Here is a 23,067-nt window from a genome sequence, read left to right on the forward strand (position 1 = left end):
GAGATATTTGGGCACCTCTGTTCACCACAGCATTTTTCACAATAGCCAAAAGGAGAAGATGACCTAAATGTCCAACAACAATGTGTGTATAAACTAACTGGGATACACACATACAATGATAATTTATTCGGTCTTTAAAAGAAAGGAAATTCTGACACATGCTACAATATGAATGAAACTTGAAGACATGCTAAGTGAAATAAGCCAGCCACAAAAAAAAAAAAAATACTAAATGACTCCATTTATATGAGAAGCCCAGAGTAGATAAATTGGACACAGAAAGGAGAATGGTGGTTGCCAAGAGTGGAGGAAGGAAGGGATGGGGAGATGTTCAATGGATACAGAATTTCAGTTTTGCCAGATGAAGACTTCAGGAGATTGGTAGCACTGTGTGAATGTACTGAATACTACTGAAATGTACATTTAAAAAGGGTCAGATGAGATATGATATGTTACGCATATTTTACCACAAACTTAAAAATGATCTTTCCAAAATGAAGGCTAAATGTATTTTCAGATTATCAATAAACTATAAAAACATTAAAAGATGTAATTCAGAGAGAAGAGAAATGATCCAGAAAGAGGGCCTTAGATGAAAGAACAGTGGAGTTACGCACATAAATTGGTTGACATGTGATACATCTTACTGAAAAAGAACTGCTCGTCAATTCCCTGTGAGACTGATTTATTTATTTTTCCTATCAACTGGACATGCTGACACTAGCATCTTGTGGGTGAGCACAAAGGCTTTTTGCTGGAAATCAGGTATGCCTTCAACCAAGGGAGGGATTCATATATATATATATATATATATATATATATATATATATATATAATATGCAACAAATGAATAAAACACCCTTAAATGTATGATCCAGCTTAAGAAATAGAACATTGCAAATACTATAGAAGTCTTCTATGATCATCCTTACTAATTGTATGTCTCTCCAACTCTTGGTTTTGTAACTTTTAACACAAATCTATCTATCATCTATCTCTCTATATAGATATAGATATAGATATAGATATAGATATAGATATAGATATAGATATAGATATAGATATATACCTAAAATCTGTAATTTTTTTTCTAGAGAAAGTAGGGGCAAAAGTTTAACTTCATGTAATCTTCCTATATCTTAATATCCTAAATCTATAATTATTCCCATCTTAGGGAAATAACTTACTGATGATTTGGGTAAAAGTCCAAAGCAAGCCTCCTTCTTTCATTCTCATATGGATCCATGTCTCCAACATCTTTCCAATTACCTGGTCAATTTTACCTCTCAGTCATCAGGTTCAATTACTTCTACAACTACCACACACTGGGTGTCTGTCACCTTCTTGAACCTATCATTGTTCTAGTCTAATTTTTATTTTAAGTTAGAACATTTCTATAACTTTCTAATGTATAGTTTCTTTATGTATAGTTTCTCACTTTTAGGCATCCACCTAATTTATCTTTAAATGAGATAGAAACACCTATGTCCATCTGTAAAAGTCATCAGGAGCTCTCCATTGCTTTGTGGGGAATAAGTAATAAAATAATAGCAGATCCTTCCCCGGGTAGGACATCTTCTGTGATCTGCCATCATATTAACCTTCTACTTTACTCTTCTCCAAGGTCTAATGACCCCTCACTATTTCCTCCTCTTTAAAGTCTCCAGACATTTGTGGCTATTGACATCTCAAACTGGATTGATTTGACCATCATTTTCCCCAAGGCCTAGGTGAACCTCACTGTTCCAAGTGGGAACTTTGGTAATCCCATGTAAAAATTCATTGCTCACTGTGAGAAGGGGTTTACACACTTATTACACTCCTTATTTCATTTCTCCTCATATTTTAGTTAGTTGTTTAACTCATTCTTTTACCAGATATGAAGACTCAAGGTTATGGGCTGTCTCAGTTAAATAACAGCCATTGCCCAATCCATCCAATGTTCCAGAAACAGAATCCAGAATATATATATATATATATATATATATATATATATATATATATACACACACACACACACACACACATACACACACACACACACAAAGCCTATGGAATACAATAAAATAGCATATATATCCTTCTAATTAAAAGATAAAGAATAAACATAGGAAGTATTTCTTATTTAGTACCTATTTTTATCAAGACATAGTTCTCAAAGGAAAGACATTTGTACGTGTGATTTTTGCCTTCCTTTACTTTCTTTATTTTTTAAATCACAAAGCCCGGCTGGTTTGGCTCATTGGATTGAGAATCGTCCCATGGATTGAGAGGTCCTGATTTGATTCCTGGTCAGAGCACATGCCCTGGTTGTGGGCTTGATCCCCAGTAGGGGGCGTGCAGGAGGCAGCTGATAAATGCTTCTCTCTCACATTAATGTTTCTATCTCTTTCTCTAAAAAGAAAAAAGAAAAAAAAAATCACAGAAGTTGACATTCTTCCACCAAAAGGCTCTCTGGGTGAAAATAAAAATTTAAAATTCTATTCAGAAATATGCATAACAACAGATGTTCCCCATCCAAATTTTCTACTTTAATTCAAAGCCTGTTTTCAAAATTTAGATTCACTGTTATTACTGATGTGTTTTCTTTCTTTCTTTCTTTCTCTCTGGGACAATTTCCACAGTAGTTTTTATTTTCTAAGCATTTTTATTACTGGGTACAATTAAATATGGTGTCTTGCAAAATAGAGGCAATGAATGAACCTTTAGTACCCACTGACAAAACAATTGTTGGCAAAGTAGATAATTTCAAGTACTGATGGAAATCTAATCTGAAATAGATCCAATTAGATTCAAAGTTACATTGAGAATGAAATTTGATATACAGCAATGTGATCAAAAGATGTCTTTTAAATGGTTTATATATTTTGCAATTTAAAAAAGTATGACTATATGATAATTTTCTAGCACATAAGCGTATTCTTTATGAAAATAAACAGATACACTTCTAATTTATATTCATCTTCCTTTTATTCATTTTAGTTTCTGTTTAATTCATCCTAACAGTTCAGTTCATTCATATAGTAGCTGATTCTAGTGCTAAAAAAATACTTGCTCAAGCAATAGCACTTGCCCAAAACTGAGTCCTTAATGAGCAATTTATACTTTGCCCTAGAATACTCAGATAGATTAGAGGTCTTTTCTATTAAAAGAGAGAGAGAGAGAGAAAGAGAAAGAGAGAGAGAGACTCTATTGACAATGGCCTGGAATCTCATAAAGATGTCAGCATATCCCTAAAAGCTTTTCCTTAATATTTCAGAATAAACAACAAAATTATTGGTAAGCACATATTCTAACCCATATCCTTCATCCAGGTGCTACTATATGAACTCTGCAGAGTACGCTGAGCATGTTTCAGTGAACACAGGAAAGCAATGTAACGCACAAACCGTGTGGTTATATTAAATCTTTTGTTTTTCACAGTACTGAGTTTCTTTATTTGTAAAATAAAGGGAAACGTAGGGAAAAAGAGAATATCTTTCGACTCAAAAGGCCAAATTCAAACTTAGATGTAAAAAGCTTTGCTATTTTGTAACCTGAACAAAATGCTTTATCATCTTTAACAGCAGAAATTAAGATTTACCTCAAAGTGCTGTATGAGGACTAAATAATATACAAAATGAAAAAACGATAAATACAAATATTAAAAGTCTATATTACTCTTGGCTTCTATTAGAAACTCTAAGGCATATTAATTTTTCCTTCTTACTATTTAATTCAAGAAATACTTGAGAGTTTTTTTTTTTTTTGTGGGGGGCAATCTTTTATCTAATAAGGTATAATTCTGGGCAGTACACCAGTACTCAAGAGACAATCAAGCTGTGGGACTATCTTAAAAGAACAACACCCGGCCCCGGCCAGTTTTGCTCAGCAGTTAGAGTGTGGGCCTGCGGACTAGAGAGTCCAGGGTTCAGTTCCTGCTAAGGGCACGTACCTCAGTTGTAGTTTGGCCCCAGACCCAGTTGGGGTCATGTGGGTGGCAACCACTTGATGTGTCTCTCTCACATCAATGTTTCTCTCTCTCTCTCCCCCTCCCTCTCTATCTGAACATAAATGCAAAAAAAAATGTCCTTGGGTAAGGATAAAAAAATAGAACACCACCCAGACAAATGGGATGAAGCCCCAAATCCTCTTATTGTAGAGCAATGAGGATGATGCGCTCTAAATGTATAGTCCTAAGTGTGAATCTGTCTCTATACCTTACTTTCATTTTGAAGCAGAGTTTAGCTTCTGTGAACTTAAATTTTCTCATCTACAGAATGGAAATAATTCTTAATAATAGGTTTGCAAGATTAAATGAGATAGTGATACTTGTCACATTAATTCATTCATTCATCCCATTGGAAAAATATACCTGAGAGCAAGAATAACTGAAAAATATTTGGACCAGTCAGTTGCACTCAAGAATAAGAATTAATTGCCACCAGAAAGTAGGGCTACAGTCTATTAGCAAGAACATTTGCCAGGAATTGTTATAGTCATTTATTTTTTCTTAAAATAAAATTACCTTTGTTTTTGTAAAGAGGCAAATATGCATATGTATGTATATATGCTATAAATGTACATAGATATTTGTTAATGTATACAATAAATGCACCTATTGTCATGTATTAATATTTATCTTTATAACAACGTGTACCCACACCCATCACTATTACAAATAGCTACAGGAATTAGGGACAGCTTAGTCTTTCAGGACATGGGGACTAGCAAAGCAGACAACTACCTTCAGTCGTCTTCATGAGAGCTATGCCAAAGAGCCCAGGGTTTTCCTCCGAAGATGGTCTGCTTGGGAAAGAAAACAGTAGGGCTGGTTGGGGCAATGGATGGATTTGAGGCCTGATTTTTGAAATTGGATTCACATTAGACTTAGTCTAAGGAAGATAGGAAAGAAAGAGTCCCTCAAGAAAATGTTCAGTGGGGCAGAAGTAAGAAAATACAGAGGCCAACAGTGTGAGAAGTCAGAGAAAGGTGAGAGAGTCATTCTCATAAAGTCTGAAAGATGGAAGGATACAACACAGTACAATTACTAGCACGATTCGAGATACTTTGATGAGTTTAAAAGCTGAACTGTCAAAAGTTCATCTCAAATTGTTCTATTAATGGAAAGAGTTATCAGTCCTCAAAAAGGTTTCTGTGTGGAAGAAAGAAAAAATCAGCGTCATTCAACTTGTGGGGTTAGAAATGAGGGATTTATCCTTCTACATTGCTTATTCTTCTTCAACCTTCATATTCAATTACTTATGTTCCTTTTTATTTTCACTTTTTAATATCTCTATTATATCTCCACATATCAGTTTCTCTATGGTTTCACTCTAGTCCAGGCTTCTATCGTCTCTTACAAAATCACTTGTCTTCTGGAGTCCTGGCTCGCCTGCCAACCCAGCCCTGACCTCTCCAATTCTCTACTGAACCCAAGACCTAGAAGGATCTTTTCCAAAGGCAAAGCTAAGCATGTAGCTGTTCCCTCCTTAAAATACTTCTTTGGTTCCCATTATTTTTAGTATTAACAAAAAAATCAACAACTTATTCATAATTTGGTTTCTATGAATCAGTTTGTACAGCACATCCATCTCCTTTTGGGCAACCCTACTATTCAGATACCCGCCTCCTTCAATTACTGACCCTATAGAAAACATTTTAATATCGGTTAAAATGATATTATTGATTATTGATCCTAAAAAGCATATGTATTATTAGGGAGAAAAAAATCATTGCTTAATTTTTGTTTGAGAATTGTAAATAGATTTTGCTAAATGGAATTTAGTCCTTGTGATTTTCTCAAAGATAAAGTCACCAAATTACTACTAGTTACCAATCTATAATTAGAGGCAGAAAAGTGTCCCCCAATTATTTTTGGAAGAGAACATCTATTACGTTATAAAATTCACAGAGCCTTTTGGGAAGTTTTTTACATTTATAATGAAGTGTTTGAACAATTTTTTTATTAGACTGTCAATGTCCTTTAACTGGTCCCTTGAGGTTTCAAATGACCATTACCCAGGTAGTGTTTTTAACTCTAGTTTAACAATTATTATCAGACCATGTCCCCTGGGGAAAAAAACTCTGTACAAAGGAGAAATCTTTGCATTCGCTTTTTAAATAGACTTTTTTCCTATGACAAGTTTGAAATAAATATCTGCACAAACTTATAACCAATTCATTCAAGTTGCTTTAAGAATACTAAGCAAAGAGCTAGTATAAATAAAAGAGTACTTTAATGAGAAACAACTCTTGCTCTATTAGTGGTACGTAAGGCAGCTTTTAGCATTTTGTGTGGAAACTCTTCAAAAACACTGTCATTTTAAGACCTGTACTTACTGCTTTCATTAAGAGACTAATCATTGCTCAAATAAGGTCTGATTTTAAATTTTCAGTATGCGTCAAAGCATAGGAATTTGAAATATCTGCATGGATTACTGATTATCTTTTCTTCCACTCTCCCCATAATCACTCTATTAGCTTGGGGGCATGAAGTTTAAAATAAAACAAAACTTTTTCTTTTATTTTGTTTTGTAGCCATGGCACAAAGCAGGTACTCAGTCACGATTCATTCAATAAAGTAATAACTGACCCAGAAATCACAATATACCAAAATTTAAGCAATGACTAGGACAACTCAGTGTTAAATATTTAGAGTTCAACCCCTGCATTTACATCTATTTCTCACTTTAGCTATATTTTCTCCTTTGGGAAAAGTTATTTTTCTTTAATGGTTAATTCAACAACATTTACTGAGAACCTATGATTCAACCTGCTGGGTCACAAAGAGGATAGGAGCAGCTCCCCTGTCTTATTCGTGTAGTCTAATTCTGTAGAAATATATGCAAAAGGAAGTTCATAATAAGCTTGAGTCAGAGGGGGAAACCAGTCCTTCCTAATAAACTATGTATTTTAATGCAAATATAACTATTCCTCATTAGCAAAATGGAGTCTTTAAATCTGTTTATTTAGAAATTTGTAAATTTTAAGGGGATGTGTGCTGAAATTTTTTTCTTCTTGTGCAACTAAATTTGTCGTTATCAGACTATGGGCAATAATAATTAGAGCATTCCACAACTGTTAGGCCATAGCGTATTATTAAATCTCCGAATCATGAATTCCAACTTTCAACAATATAGAATTAAATAATAGAAAAAGAGTACAAAAGAGCCTTGTGATTATTAGAAATTGAAAGATGCACATTTTTAAAAATGGCAACGTGCAAATATTTTACCTCGTGAAATAACAGTTTCCAACCCAGTTCCATTAATAAAAGCCCGTTTAATGGTTTGCGTTTTAATGTCTGTCCAGTATAAACGTTCTTCAAATGCATCGAAGTCTATCACGGTAACATCATCAATATCAGGGACGGTAAAGGCCGTGATAAAGTTAAAATACGGATTATCAATATCCACTCCTCTGATTTCCGAACGCCTTGCATAAAGAAGAAATTTTTTCATTTCTAGAAAAGAAATAGAAATAAGTATTTTTCTCTTATAAGCTTGGCAAGTTTGAAGCAGTCTAGCAACTCTAAAATATCACTTGATGATTTAATAGGTTTTTAACACCACAGAACCGTAATCAAGATTTGATGGAAACATTAATGCAGAAATGATTTATCTAATTTTAAATTAAAATACTTAACAGAAACAAATGTAAAATGAGTTAAGTCATCATTTTTCTTTAGTGAGAAATGCCAAGAAATCCTCAGTAATAGATTTAATTTTACAATTTCAAACAAACTTGCTAAAATGTATGAACACGACATTTGTCAAACAACCATATTTTTTCTTTATACATAATTGTACAAATATTGCATTGCATTACATGATTTCTGAAGGAATCTAAGTCTAAGAACATTTTTTCTATACTACCATTGAATAATAGAAATTAAACGTCACTTTTAAAAATTCATGTTTAAGTTTACCTTATCAAAATTAGGGTTCAAATGTCAAAGCATGCTTTGTTGTAAATTTTTGTAAATCCATAGTAATTAACATTGGACAACGTTAAATAATTCCTACTTCCACAGGCACCTACCTCTCTGTCACCGAGTTTATGAAATGTTATTCGATTAGGTAGAAATAGGAGTCACAGATACCCTATTCTTTTATTGTTTGCTGTGAGGTTATTGCTGTTATTTGAGATATATTGTAGCTATATAAAAGTAATTAAATTCACATATGCCCAAATTCCTGAATTAAGGTTTTGTGAGGACATTCTTTCTGTCCTCAAAAGTAATTGCATTGTGCCCTGGCCATTTTGGATCAGCGGTTAGAGCATGGGCCTGTGGAGTCCCGGGTTCGGTTCCCGCTGAGGGCACCAACTTTGGTTGCAGTTTGTCCCTGGCCCTGGTTGGGGTCATGTGGGTGGCAGCCACTCGATGTGTTTTTCTAGCATCGAGGTTTCTCTCTCTCTCTTTCCCCCTTTCTCCCTCACACTCTATCTGAGGATAAATGCAAAAATGTCCTTGGGTGAGGATTAAAAAAAAAAAAAAAAAAGTAACTACATTGCAAATAAACAAAGAAATGTCTCAAAATTAAAGTAAAATGAACCAGAAAAAACACCACAGTATGATTTTCATTTAAAACTTTTATTTCCTTTTTTTTTGGTTTAAAGGTATTATTTAAATGTTTTTACAAACCTTTTAAAGTTATATATTTTACTGCCCCCCTCCAGTTAATAATCCTCTACAAAGTGATGCGGAAGCGACTTCAGAGGAGCAGGAGGAGATTAAAGCGGCCACGGGCCTCCGTTATGCAGGTTACTGACATCATCATTTTCTGATAATGCACTTTCACTTACAAGTCTCCCTGTTTTGTGGAGATAAATTCTGCTAACACACCAAATAAGAAAGTGGCGAGAAAAAAATGAATAAGGTAATGAACTGCAAAGTGCAGCTCATCACATATTTTAAGAATGTGTCAGTCTCCCCAAAAGCAGATGAATCATCAATCGTCCAGAAATAGATCACCTCACGTTTTTAAGGACATTAAAAACCTCTTCTGCTCTGCTTTGAGGAAAATCTAAATGCTAATACAATTTGAGAGAATTGCATTTGCATTGTAGATAAGAACTTGCAGACACCTACCGTAGCAGGTCTTCCCGTTGGAGGAAAGCTTCATCAAGTGGGGGCACGCGCAGGCTGCGCTCCCGTTGTGATTGATCAGACACATATGAGAGCAGGGGCCTCGGCCGGCATTAGCGGCGCAGGGGTTGGGAGCTGTAATTACACAGTGAAACATTAATAGTGGAGGAGGAAGAATATGTTAGGGAACCTCTGAGGTTGACAAGGGTTATTCTCTTAATGATTCAAAGCGAAGTTCCCTACAAAGCACCCACTATTAGGGTGATTAATATGACAATACTAGATAATCATACACAGCAATTACATTAATAAAAACATTTTCCTTCTCAAAGGTAGTGAAGATAATGCCTTCACTTTCCTCTAAGATAAATGGTACACATCATAGTGCCTTAGAAGCAAGAACTGTTTAAGAATTTAGTCTTTGCAAAAACTAGACCTAATTATTCAATGTAGTGTGTAATAAACTCAAGTAGACTATGATCCAGCCCCTGGAAATTCTGATGGATGTTGTTATTTTTCTACCCATAGACTCCTTTCTTGCCCTAGCAAACCACTGTTGAAGTCTTCCCTAGGACATTTTTTGTTACATACATATATATCCTTTCTTCATGGCATTTTCTTTTGTGTGAAGCAGAGATCAATGTAAATGCTTTTTGTCTTCCTTCATGGTTAATAAATCTGCTTCTTCATATATATTTTTTTAATCCTCACCTGAGGATATTTTTCCATTTATCTTCAGATAGAGTGGAAGGGAGAGAGAGGAACATAGATGCAAGATAGACACATCAATTGTTGCCTCCCACACGACCCCGGAACCACAACAGAGGTATGTGCCCTTGACTGGAATCGAACCCATGACTCTTCAGTCCACAGGCCAATGTTCTAACCGCTGAGCCAAACTGAGTCAGGGCTACTTCTTCATTTTTTATTTCCTATAATAATTGATCCCAAGGCTAAGTTTGCTTCATATGCAAATATTTACTAAATTCTGTTATATAAATAACTTATGAGATATTTAAATTTAGAATGGAAAATCAAAGTCTGCAGTTCAATGTTATTCTCTTTTGCATTTCTTAGTCTGTCACTATGTCTTTTAGATAAAATCTTAATCTCAGTTGATCAATAACTATTCTCTTAAATCCTATTTTTATAGAGCCTATCTAGTAGAATAAAGACTTTAGGCCCTGGCAGGATAGCTCAGTTGATTAGTGTCGTATGCCAAGGTCATGGGTTAGATCCCCAGTCAAGGAACATACAAGGAGCAACCCATGAATGCATGAATGGGTGGAGCAACAGATCAATGTTTCTCTCTCTCTCTCCCCCTCTTTTTGCTCTCTCTTTCTCTCTTCCCCCTTATTGAGAGAGAGAGGGGAAAAAAAGACTTTAGGATGAGGCTAATAAATAAAAAGTAGAAAAAGTATTACATCTTCTGATCCTACTAGTCATAGTCTAGTTTTCAACTCATTATGTCTTTCTAACAGGTGGAGCTATTGCTGAGTAGTTAACATCAGTCCTATAGAGTATTAAAGCACACAGAATAAAAATATACAGTTATATTAAAATTGTAGAGGACATGAGAAAAAAACTGAATTTAATAGATACTCAACGTGGCTTTGGGTAGTCTTTAGCATCTACCCTGCCCCCAAGAGAGTACAAATAATCCATGTCTTTATATTTGAATAATATATAAATAAATAAAAGGAAATAAAAGACTCAGAGACATTTTCCTAAGAAAACTAATTAAGCACAAAAGCTACAAGAAAACAATGGAAGTTACAGTAGAGAGATTACTTAGCTTCCTCTGTCCCTTGGAGGGACACATAGTCTGCTTTCTTCTCTTCTAACTTTACCTAATACACTTGGAGTTTCCTAAGGAATTGCAGGTTAGAGAAGCAAGAGAGTGGATGTGAAGGTTATTGGGAGGATGCATGTTGCAGGAGAGGAGGCAGGAGGACCAAGAGGCACTGTTGGAAAACCGTTACATACCTAGAGGCAGGGTTGCCTAGCTATGGCAGACAGAAAGAGAAAACTCAAAATCTTCAACACGTGAAACAAAGAACGGGATGAGAAAGAAGAGGGAAAACAGAAAGAATAAAGACAAGACAGTAGAGAGAAGAAGGAGGAGGGGAAATTTGTTTTAAAACATTGGCATAGGAAATACTATCCCTCTCAAGGACATTAAAAGCATAATCCATGACAGCTCAATGATAGGTACTTGCATTTTACTTTGACTAACACTATTTTTAGTCCAGAATCATACTAGCTCTTTTCAACATCCTATAATTGTGAGAAAATGCTTTTTTAAAATCAAAGATATTGAATTTCTCTATACATACTAAAGTAAAAAATCACAGTGGTTTTGTAGCCCAATAGCTGTATTAATAAGAACACTGTAATGCAATTTTCACAATATTTTCTGCTTCACAGCATGAAAAATCCACAGACTTTTAACTTAAATTTTATCTCTTCTCAACTTTGAAATAATGTTGTTAAATACTTGTAAAGCTTATTTCTAACATGCATTTGAATAGATATCTATTCTAATTACTAAATTAAGGAATTTTGTTCAGTATACTCACATTTTACTATAAAGCAGGGATTATTGTTAATCCCTGCTTCATATTAAAATGACCCCTAAGCCAAATCTGGCCCACTGACTGTTTTGTAAATAAAATTTTACTGGAAGATAGCCATGCTCATTATTTCGTATTACCCGTGACTGCTTTCACACTACGACAGCAGAGTTGGTCAGTTCGAACAGAGAATATGTGGCCCGCAAAGCTCTAAAGTACTCACTATCTGACTCTTCACAGAAAAGTTTTGTCAATACCTCACATGAAGGAAGTAATTATTTTAAGAGAAATACTATTGCAAAATCCAGTATCAATACAGAGATGATAAACTCCCACAAGACCAAGACTAGCCCATGTATGTGTATCCAGGAGTTGGGAAAAGCTGACCAGTCAATGGAATGTTATAAGCAATCTTAACAGGTGGAATTCAAATATAGCTGAGCCCACTGGGATCACTGAAAATTTACATTATCTAAACTCAGGCTGACTGAAGAACTCTGAGATACATATAACACCATTCCTTATACCTATGCATTGAATAAATATTTATGAAGCACCTACTTGTTCTACCTAGTTTTCAAAAGTTGGGTTATAATAGTAGACAACACACAGTTCTTGCACCAAGCAGTCTGAGTGTGTACTCTAATCCTGCACTTTGTCCTCTCCAATGGTCATTAGCTAATTTAGGATCTCTTCATCTCTTGCTTAGATGGCTGCACTAACTTCCTACCTAATTTCTTGGTTACCAATCTCTCCCCGGTGTGTAGTTATTGTTGTAAAGCTCTGACTTGGTCATATAGTTGACTTGGTCACTAGTTTAAAAATCTTGTACAGCTTCCCACTGTCAACCTCCCCAAATCTCAATCCTCTCTCCCACCATTTCCTCAACAGTTCTCTGTAATAGCCAGCTTGGTTTACTTTCTGTTCTCATTTACCTTCCAGTTGTTTCATTCTGATCCATCTGTTTATTTTTGTTAAAGATGTTATCAGTCTTTCCAACTCACAACACTTTAAATCCAAATCAGGGGGTTGGCAAGTTTTTTTTGTTTTTGTTTTTTTCTGTAAAAGGCCAGATTGTAAATATTTCATAGTGACTATTCAACTGCTATTGTAGCACAAAAGCAGCCGTAAAACAATATGTGAAGCAATGGGTATGGCTATGATCAAATAAAACTTTATTTACAAAATATGCAGAAGGCTAAACTTAGCCAGAGGGCCTTTGGTTTGTTAACCTCTGAGCTAGAATATACTGGCAGGAACTGTGACTTATAGACATGCATATTGTCTTTTCCCAGACTTTCTATGGTATCTATTACTGTGTTAGACTTGAAGACACTTGGATTCGTATGCATGCTCATCCATGTATGTGGGTATGTGTTCTAAAAAGGCAGCAATCTAAACATTTAAAAAATGAGTTTATCTTTTGACGTACATCATAGCTCCATGTGAAAAGACTAAATAATACATAACTGCAACACTATATAGGAGAAACAAATGTTAATTATGTAATCACACAAGACTAATGTGTGCTCTATGAAGAAAACAATATTAAAGATAATTTCATATTTCATGCAAACTCTGTTTAATTGCAGTCCATTTCTCAGCAGCAAAAAATAAATAGTTTAAACACAAACATTTTAGCCATTAAATTCAAATAAAATGCAAATGTTGATGCAATATAAAATATGTATGATATTTATTTACCTAATAAAATTATGCTCAAAGCAGAAGGCTTCCTGGATACAATTTGTTAGTTAAGAAAAAATTTTTTCTCCCTCACATGAAGTCTTTTTTATTATAATTAATATTTATCCTGATAATAAACTTTATTGGTACAAAGATAATTACTAATTTAGAAAAATAATTTCTTATAATGTTTTTAGAAAATAATTTAACACTTGAAAGGAAATAATTTTTAGAAGAATCTTGTAGTTAAACTAATTCTAAATCCTATTTTCCTTTGACAAATATCTTCAAGGTATAATTTTAGCATTTGATGTAGAAAAGCTAAATCTTATCTGATCTTCCATGGGTATCTGTACTTCAAAGAGAATATTGGTAGAAGTTACAAGTAGTATTTTTATTTATTTATGCATAGTTTTCTATAAAAGGGTGCACACAAACATAATATTATGTTATTTTTGTTGGTGAAGTATATTTTATAATACCAATTAACTTTCAGTTATTCTGGAGAGGTGGTGGTATGTTTTCCGGTATCTTTATTTACTTGCTGATTATATCACTTGCTGTATAATTTAAAAGAACAAGTATTTGTGTCAGAAAAATTTCTACCTTACGATGATTTTATAATCACAAAAACCTTTTTATCTAAAACAGCAGTTCCCAAGCAGTGGTGGTGGAGATCTTTCCCCAAGGCGACATTCAGAAATGTTTGGAGACATTATCCATTAAAAAACAAATGGTGTTACTATCAGCATGCTGGAGCATAAGGCCAGAGAGAATGCTGATAGACTTCCCATCATGCACATAAAAGCCCCTGCAACTAAGAATTCTTGCCTCAAATGTAAAGAGGGCAGAGGTTTAGAAGTTCTGATTTTGGAGTAGAACTATAGATTCTGTATCTTAATGAATCTGAATGAAAGGATCTAAATCACTTAGGTTGGTATGTTGGAGGCAAGCACATCAAACAACCCATAACAAGAAATCAGTAATTTTTATTCCTTTCTTACTAATCTTATGCACTGCTCCAAGGTAGACTGTGTTAAACCATATTTTAAAAATAGCAATTAACAATGTGGCTAAACTTAAAACTTGCATATAAATTAATGTGCAGTTTAGTTGTTTGATATTTGCATTATATTTTGCCAAAGTAATAATGCTAAAAGTGGTAATTAATTTTTTCAGGTTAATGATTAAAACCTATTAATTTATATTATGGTTTTAAGATGATATAGGGGATTCATTAAGAAACTGAAATTAGCCCTAGCCAGTTTTGCTCAGCGGTTAGAGTGTCAGCCTGCGGTCCGAAGAGACCCAGGTTCAGTTCCCAGTAAAGGCACGTACGTCGGATGCAGTTTGTCCCCAGCCCTGGTTGGGTCGTGCGGGTGGCAACCACTCAATGTGTCCCTTTCATGTCAATGTTTCTCTCTCTCTCTCTCTCTCTCTCTCTCTCTCTCTCTCTGTCCCTCCCTCCCACTCTATCTGATCAAAATATGGAAAATGTCCTCGGGCGAGGATAAAAAAAAAAAAACTGAATTAGGTGTCAGTCTTTATTACTGGTTGCAGGGACAGAAGACTGCCTATCTGCTATAGGAAGAAGGTATAAGAGGAGAAATTGAATTCCATGGAGATTTTTCATATCAGTAGTTGGAATGGGGTAGCAATGTGTCTTTGGAATATTTCTTTTTTGTTTTAATCCCCACCCAAGGATATTTTTTTCTATTTATCTTCAGGTAGAGAGAAAGGGAGAGAGAGAGAGAAACATCGATATGAGAGAGACACATTGACTGGTGGCCTCCCATACGACCCCGACCAGGACTAGGGACAAACCACAACCGAGGTACGTGCCGTTGGCTGGAGTTGAACCCAGACTCATTGGTCCACAGGCTGATGCTCTACCACTGAGCCAAACCAGCCAGGGCTGAAATATTTCAATTCACATTTCTCCTCTGCATTGGGCATTTCCTCTCTTCTCCTAGCTCTCAGTGCTGCATGCTGTTCTGACATCTCATAGAAGTACGTTTCCACAAAATTCCTCCTTGCTTTGATGTCACTTCTCACTTCACTTCAGTTAGAATTCTCATCCCTTCAAAGCTGATGATGTCAGCTCTGAGTACATGTGGAATCAGTAAAACTTAATTAGTTCAAACCAGGTCTTAGAAATATTAGCATTTGAAGATAGGGTACATATTAAATAAAATAAGTCTCCTATTGATAGTATTTAAATATATGAAATAAAGAGACACTATTAAACAGTTAGGAAAACAATATTCTTTTTTTTTTTTTTTATCCTCACCCGAGGACATTTTCCCATTTTTTGTTCAGGTAGAGTGGGAGGGAGAGAGAGGAACAGAGAGAGAGAGAGAAACATCGATGTGAAAGGAACACATCGAGTGGCTGCCACCCGCACAACCAGCCAGGGCCAGGGACAAACTGCAACCGAGGTACGTGCCCTTAGCGGGAACCAAACCCGGGTCTCTCAGGACCGCAGGCCGACGCTCTAACCGCTGAACCAAATCGGCCAGGGCAGGAAAGCAATATTCTAAACATAACGTGTGATATGTAGAAGGAGGGTATACAGAAATAGATGATAGATAGAAGATGATAGATAGATAGATGATAGATAGATAGATAGATAGATAGATAGATAGATAGATAGATAATTGATAGATAGATAGATAGATAGATAGATAAACAGATTCATTTTATATGACAAGTAGTTAGATCTTGATGTAGTAAAATGTGAAAGTGAATAATTTAAGCAACCTGCAAATATATTCACTTTCACCACATTGAAACATGGTTTTAAGACTATTTCTTTTTTCTCTTAAACACTCTTATTAATCATATGAAAAAATATTGTTTGTAATCATCAAAATGGAAAGGAAGCCCACTGTGTGGGAGAACATAATTGCCAATGATGCATCAGATAAGAGATTAATTTCCAAAATATATAGAGTGCTCATACAACTCAACAAAAGGAAGACAACCCAATTAAAAAATGGGCAGAAGACCTAAATAGACACCTCACCAAACAGGACATAAAAATGGCCAAGAGACATGAAAACATATTCAATGTCACTAATCATCAGAGAGATGCAAATTAAAACAACTTTGAGGTATCACTTCAAACCTGTCAGAATGGTCACCTTCAACAAAGCATCAAACAAGAAGTGTTGGCGAGGGTGTGGAGAAAAGGGGACTCTAGTGCACTGCTGGTGCGAATGCAGACTGTTGAAGCCACTATGGAAAACACTATGGTGTTACCTCAAAAAGTTAAAAATTGAACTGCCATTTGGCCCAGTGATCCCACTTCTTGGAATGTATCCTAAGGAACCTGAAACACCGATCAGAAAGAATGTATGTACCCCTATTTGCAACACTATTTACAATAGCTAAGATCTGGAAACAACCCAAGTGTCCATTAGTAGATGAGTGGATAAAAAAGCTGTGGTACATATACACAATAGAATACTATGCAGCTGTAAGAAAGAAAGATCTCTTATCCTTTAAGATGACATGGAGGGATCTGGAGAGTATTATGCTAAGCAAAACAAGCTAAGCAGAGAAAGACAAATATCACATAATCTCACTTATTTGTGGAATATAATGAACGAAACAAACTGATGAACAAAACTGACCCAGAGACATAGAGGTGGGATACAGACTGACAAACCTCAGAAGAAGGGTGTTGGGGAAGAGATAAAACACAGAACTTTTATGCATATATGCATAAACAATGGACATAGACAGCAAAGCTGGGGATGGGGTGGGGAGAATGGGGAGGAGGGTGTCAATGGGGGAAAAAGGAGAAACATCTGTAACAAAAACAAATTAATAAAAATTTAAAAAATAAAAATGTTGTTTGTAACTGAATATATTACTAGTACCATATGGAATCCCTTATTCTTCAAGTTTATAAGTGATACTTTGTCCCCTAAAGGAGCAATTATAACAGTCTTAGAATCTATATATTTTTTCAAAATTAATAAATCAGCCAGTTTTTTACAAATGTTGTCAATAAAAGTTTTACTTTCTATAAAAATATTTTTCTGAAGCAATTGGAGGCACTTAAATCATCTCAATGTTAGAATTACTCTTTGAGAAACAGCCTGAGATTCTCCTTATATTGTCATAACATGATGGGCAACTGAGATAAAAACTGATAGACATCTGTAATACTTTCAATAATAAAGATAAATTAAAAAAATAAGACAGAAAATAAACTGATAGAACAAATAATGTTTCCAAAAATGGAACAATTTATTTTTATCACGATATGCTAGAAAATGTGTTAAGTGTTTTGTAAGCATTATTTATTTTATTCCTTTTACGTTCATAAAAAATAAATTACCTCCATTTTACAGATGAGTAAACTTAATTTTGAGAAAGGAAAAAAACAATTATAATCACACAATTATTAAGATGACGGGAATGATGATTTGGACACCAGAGAATGAGCTCTAATCATTATACACCCTACACCTCTCTAAACGAAGCAAATCACTTACAGATTTGTTAATTCATTATCTATTCCTGGATGCCTGAAAAAACGGGACCGGGGGATAGATGCTGCCTTAGGGAGTAGTTTTTATAAATATATTTAATCCAACTGTGAAGAAACTTCTCATGTCTCAATCTGTTTCTGTTTTGATTGGTTTACCTAAGGAATATTGTCATATGAATGTGCTATATAAAACAGTTTACATATTTACCAGTCACTATGGGTTTTCAGAACAAGGGCAGTTGAGTCAATAGGCCTGTCTTTGAAAGTAAAATAAGCCCTGGCCGGTTTGGCTCAGCGGTTGGAGCGTCGGCCTGCGGTCCAGAGAGGCCCAGGTTCGGTTCCCACTTAGGGCACGTACCTCGATTGCAGTTTGTCCCCGGCCCTGGTTGGGTCGTGTGGGTGGCAACCACTCGATATGTCCCTTTCACGTCGATGTTTCTCTCTCTCTCTCTTGCTCTTTCTCTCTCTCCCTCCCACTCTGTCTGAACAAAAAATGGAAAAATGTCCTCGGGTGAGGATAAAAAAATAAAAAAATAAATAAACCTTTAAAAGAAAAAAAAAAAGTAAAATAAAATAGCCTCTGAAAAATTGTTCTATTTTTATCAATAAATATTTAAGACCCCATTAGCCAAGTCCTTGTCAGAGGAGTACGTTCCATCGTGGAGAGAAAAACATTTTATAATTGGTGGAAATCTAATGGGTAAAGTATTTGCAACACTCTATATTTAAGGTGACAATCATATTCTTTAGTTATTTTAAGGAAATATTCCAATCAAAGCAGCTAAAGATAACAATATGGAAGAGAATTAAACAAACAAACAAAAGCTGAGTAGTAAAACCTTTCTGGTTTCACAAACAAATTCAGCTCCCCTGGGCGTTAAATCACAATGGAAGTTGTGATAAGAAAACATCATTGGCCTGCGAGAGGACACAGAAAAGGATGGTCTACCTGCTGGATGGGAGAAGATATACTTGCCAAAAAAGAAAGTTACACTTTCTCCATCTTTACAAATGACTCCCCTTATAAGGTGAGGGGCTAATATTGGCCTCTGCATTACTTTTTTAAATGTTGAAAAAAATTAGAGAATAGTATTTCACAATGTATGAAAATGATATGAAATTCAAATTTCGTGTCCCTAAATACATTTTTACTGGAACACAGCCACACTCATTGTTTTCTGTGTGGCTGCTTTGGCATTACCAACAGCAGCTTGAAGAGTTGCAACAGAGGCCATAATGCCCGTAAAGCCTAAACTCCTTCCTGTCTAGCCATTCATGGTTTATATTTGCTAACCACCTGCCTTGAGCCATGACCATGGTCTCTATGCCACACTTTGATTGTGACACCAAGTACGGGAACTAGCAAAGTAAAGCCATCCTGCATTCTGTCTTTTCTCCCCTACCTTTCCCACTCCACAAACCTCTATCACTATTTTTAACTGATATTGTCTCTGAGTATATCTCAACTATACCATTATCTCTGTTCTTATGATAATGACCCAGATTCTGGCAGCAGGTACCCCCTGATCTGCTGAAGTAGCATCCTTGCTAGTCTCTTACCTGCATCCTCTCTGTCTCCAAACTATCCCTTACACAGATAGAGTTAAGTTTCTAATATGCAAATCTGCTCTTGTCACTCCTTTGACAATTATTTTTAATGTTTTCCTTCTTTCCTTTGGGCAGCTCAGTTCTTAAGACAGTGTCAGCATTCCCTGGGAATTTGTTAAAAATGAAAAATCTCAAACTGTACCCCAGACCTACTGAATCAGAAGCTTTTGAGTGGAGCCCAGAAATCTGTGTTTTAATGAGCCCTCTAGGTAATTTTAATGAACATTTAAGTTTGAGATACATTGTAACCACTTATCCTGGAAGATAAACACTGAAACACCTTTGTGAGGGGGTCGTGTGAATCTCACCTTCCTCTGATCTCTGCCCACTCTGGCTTCCCTTTTATGGACTCCTTACCTCCAGCTTCTTCAACTTGCATGTGAGGAAGATCCCAGAAGTGAATGTCCCTCAGGTAAGGAGGCTAGTGAGTGAGAGAGGAAGGCACTGAACTAGGCTAACCCCAAGGTCGTTTTAGGACCATACTCTGCTAACGTTTAAAATATATTGACTATATTCTCACGTTCAAATTCATGTATGATAGCAGTTATTTTATTGATACTAGCTATTAATTTAATCTGTTCCTCTTCTGGACTGTAAACTCCAAGAAGGTAAGAATGCTTGTTGCACGGGAATGCGTAAATAAATCTTCACTTCCTACTGCCATCGGTGACACGACATAACAATTCAAGTCTCCATACACATGAACTCACTGTCTTCTGCCTGCAGAGCAAGTGGGTAAGGCAAGATCTCTGGGATGATCTCCATGATATCAGACACTGGGCTACGGTCACCTGTCCATTAGTTCTTGAACAAATTACTTCACATTTCTCTGCCATAGGTTTTTTATCTGTAAACCTATATTGCTAACAATCTTCCTCATGAAATTGCCATGAGGATTAGCAAGTGTAAGGTTCTATTGTTATTGTAATCATTAATATTGTTATTATTTAGCTAGACTCTATAGTTACACAAATAAATAAATGACATTTCATTACTCAAATATTGTATAATGTAGTTGGGTAGACAAAACAGAGTTAAGAAAAAAAAATCAAATAACCATAGAAAGTCTAAGCGTTAACCATGAATGTGAAGAAAGAAAAACTGAATTATGTAAAAATTTATAATTGGTATTTTGTTTTGAAATGAGGAAGTTTCTCAGAAGATTTTTTTTCCTGAAGATATAATATATATTAAGAGTAATAGCTGTAAAACATCAATAAAAACATAACTGCGTACCTTCCTTGTTATTACAAAGCTGTGATCATAAAACCATTTTTATTTGATGCTTAATCATGCAAGCCTAAATCTCATTATCCAAACCAAAAAAAAAAAAAACTAGCATATGGCTCAAAAAGTCTTTATTACAAAATTTATTATTGTTATGCTGCTGTTTTTAATATACTAAACATTAATTCAATTAATAACTGTGTTTAGTGATAAAAATATATTTAGATTAGATAGCTTCATAAATGTAAATTATTTATTTTCACTTTAAAGAGAAACCTACAATTTTGGTGTTCTTACTTATTATAAAAGTAACAAGTATGTGTATTTATATATCTTCTCTCTATGCTAAGGAAACAACATTCTTCTATGTAGTTTTCAAACAGGTGTCTATATCAACAGCATGCAATAAATTGTCAATATTCATTAGATACAGAGAATTTAGGCTAAATGAACCAGTTCAATTTATGGAACAAGGTTAATATATATATAAATCTTCCTGAATACATATGGGAATAAAATGCAATTAATCAATGTGAAACTAGTAATTTCTATGTGAAATTCTAGTGCCAAAATTTCCAAAAGTTTATATTCAAATTTTTATCTTCAGTCCCTACAGTAGCTGTCACAATAAAGCAACTCCTCTGTGACCTTCTCCTTTACCCGAGACTTTCTTGCTTTACACTTTGGGAGATGTCATACGTTTAAAACTACCTGCTTCATCTCAGCCTCTTCCCTCTTCCATCTCCTCTTCAGGTTAATATCATAACTACAAGCCTAATACATAAATCTCATGTGTCACTCCTATAGTTAGAAATATTTAATGCCAACCCCAACCCCACCCCCACTGCCAACAATGTTCAAATGTGACAGCCAAACTTAGGGTTTCTGTTGAGACCAAAGTGGTAAGAGGGGGAATCTGGGCATTTAGATGGTAGCTTCAGCCTCCCCTCTGCTTCAACTGGAACATCTCCAATTGTTATTATTCCAGCACTAAATTCAACATATCATGCTGTATTTTTATTTTTAAATTTAGGGTTGTATCTAATTTACTAACATTAGATTTCAAATTTGGGCAATGATAGCTACATTTTGGTTACAGTTATATTCTTAGGAATTTGTATCTCTATTCTATTATGAACTCTGGAAGAACTGGGGCTGCAATGTGTGTGTGTGTGTGTGTGTGTGTGTGTGTGTGTGTCTGTACACATCTCCCCAAAAATACATATACGTATTCAATATTTTTTGTTCTAAAAATAATATAAGAGCATAAAAACAGACACATAGGTGAGTGGAACAGAATAAAGAACTCAGAAATAAACTTATGCATATAGGGTCAATTAACTTATGACAAAAACCTCAAGCACATACAATGGGTAAAGAACAGTCCCTTCAATAAATAGTGTTGGGAAAACTGAACAACCACATACAAAAGAGTGAAACTGGACCACTATTTTCCACCATACACAAAAATTAACTCCAAATTGATAGAAGACTTGAATGTGAGCTGTGAAACCATAAAACTAGAAGAAAACATAAGTGGTAGGCTCCTTGACATCTGCCTTGGTAATGCTTATTTGGATTTGACATAAACAACAAAAGCATCAAACCTTGGCCATTGTGACTCAGCAGGTTGGAGTCAAAAGGTTGCAGGTTCAGTCCCTGGTCAGGGCACATATGGGAGGCAATTGACCCATGAGTCTGTCTCACATCATTGTTTCTCTTTCTCTCTCTCCCTTCCTTTCTCTCTAGAATTAATGAAAAATATGTCCTTGGGTAAGTATTAAATTTAAAAAAAGTAAATTACTTACTAAACTAATTAAAAATAATATAAGAAAGACTATGACCTAATTTTAATTTGAGTTTTAGTGGTGCTTTTGCTTCTTGGAAGGGCTTGTGTTCATACATTTGTTTCTGAAAAAGATCATGTGACTTGCTAACAACAATAACAAAAATCCCCAAACTTAAAAATAATATATATTGAATTTTTTGGAGTGACTTTGGTTAATAAAACTGTATAGGTTTCAGGGGTACAGTTCTATAACGCATCATCTGTATATTGTATTGTGTGTTCACCACCCACAGTCTAGTCTCCTTCCATCACCATTTATACCCCCTTTACCTTCTTCTACCCTCCTACCTCCTCTTCCTCTATTAATCACCACATAGTTGTCCATGTCTCTGAGGTGGTTTTTTTTAGTTATTTCTCTTTTTTTTCCCCCCAGCCTCATAACCCCTCACCTCTAATAGCTATCACTCTCTTCTCTGTATCTATGAGTCTGTTTCTATTCTGTTTAACTTACTTTGTTCATTAGATTCCACATACAAGTGAGATCATATTGTATTTGTCTTTCTCTGACTGGCTTATTTCACTTAGCATAATAATCTCCCCCTCCATCCATGCT

General features: G+C 35.1%; 1 protein-coding gene across 1 annotated transcript in view; it reads right to left on the bottom strand.

Annotated features, from left to right (window-relative positions):
- The window catches only part of LRP1B (LDL receptor related protein 1B), a 1,816,022-nt gene that overhangs the window by 592,034 nt on the left and 1,200,921 nt on the right, over positions 1 to 23,067 (bottom strand). The window contains exons 28-29 of the mRNA XM_036254023.1: positions 9,074 to 9,205; positions 7,217 to 7,444 (exon numbers count right to left, since the gene is read on the bottom strand). Of these exons, the coding sequence (XP_036109916.1) occupies positions 7,217 to 7,444; positions 9,074 to 9,205 (360 nt within the window). The remainder of the gene's footprint in view (positions 1 to 7,216; positions 7,445 to 9,073; positions 9,206 to 23,067) is intronic.

Source organism: Molossus molossus, unplaced genomic scaffold (assembly GCF_014108415.1).
Source record: "Molossus molossus isolate mMolMol1 unplaced genomic scaffold, mMolMol1.p scaffold_m16_p_11, whole genome shotgun sequence".
Taxonomy (NCBI): domain Eukaryota; kingdom Metazoa; phylum Chordata; class Mammalia; order Chiroptera; family Molossidae; genus Molossus; species Molossus molossus.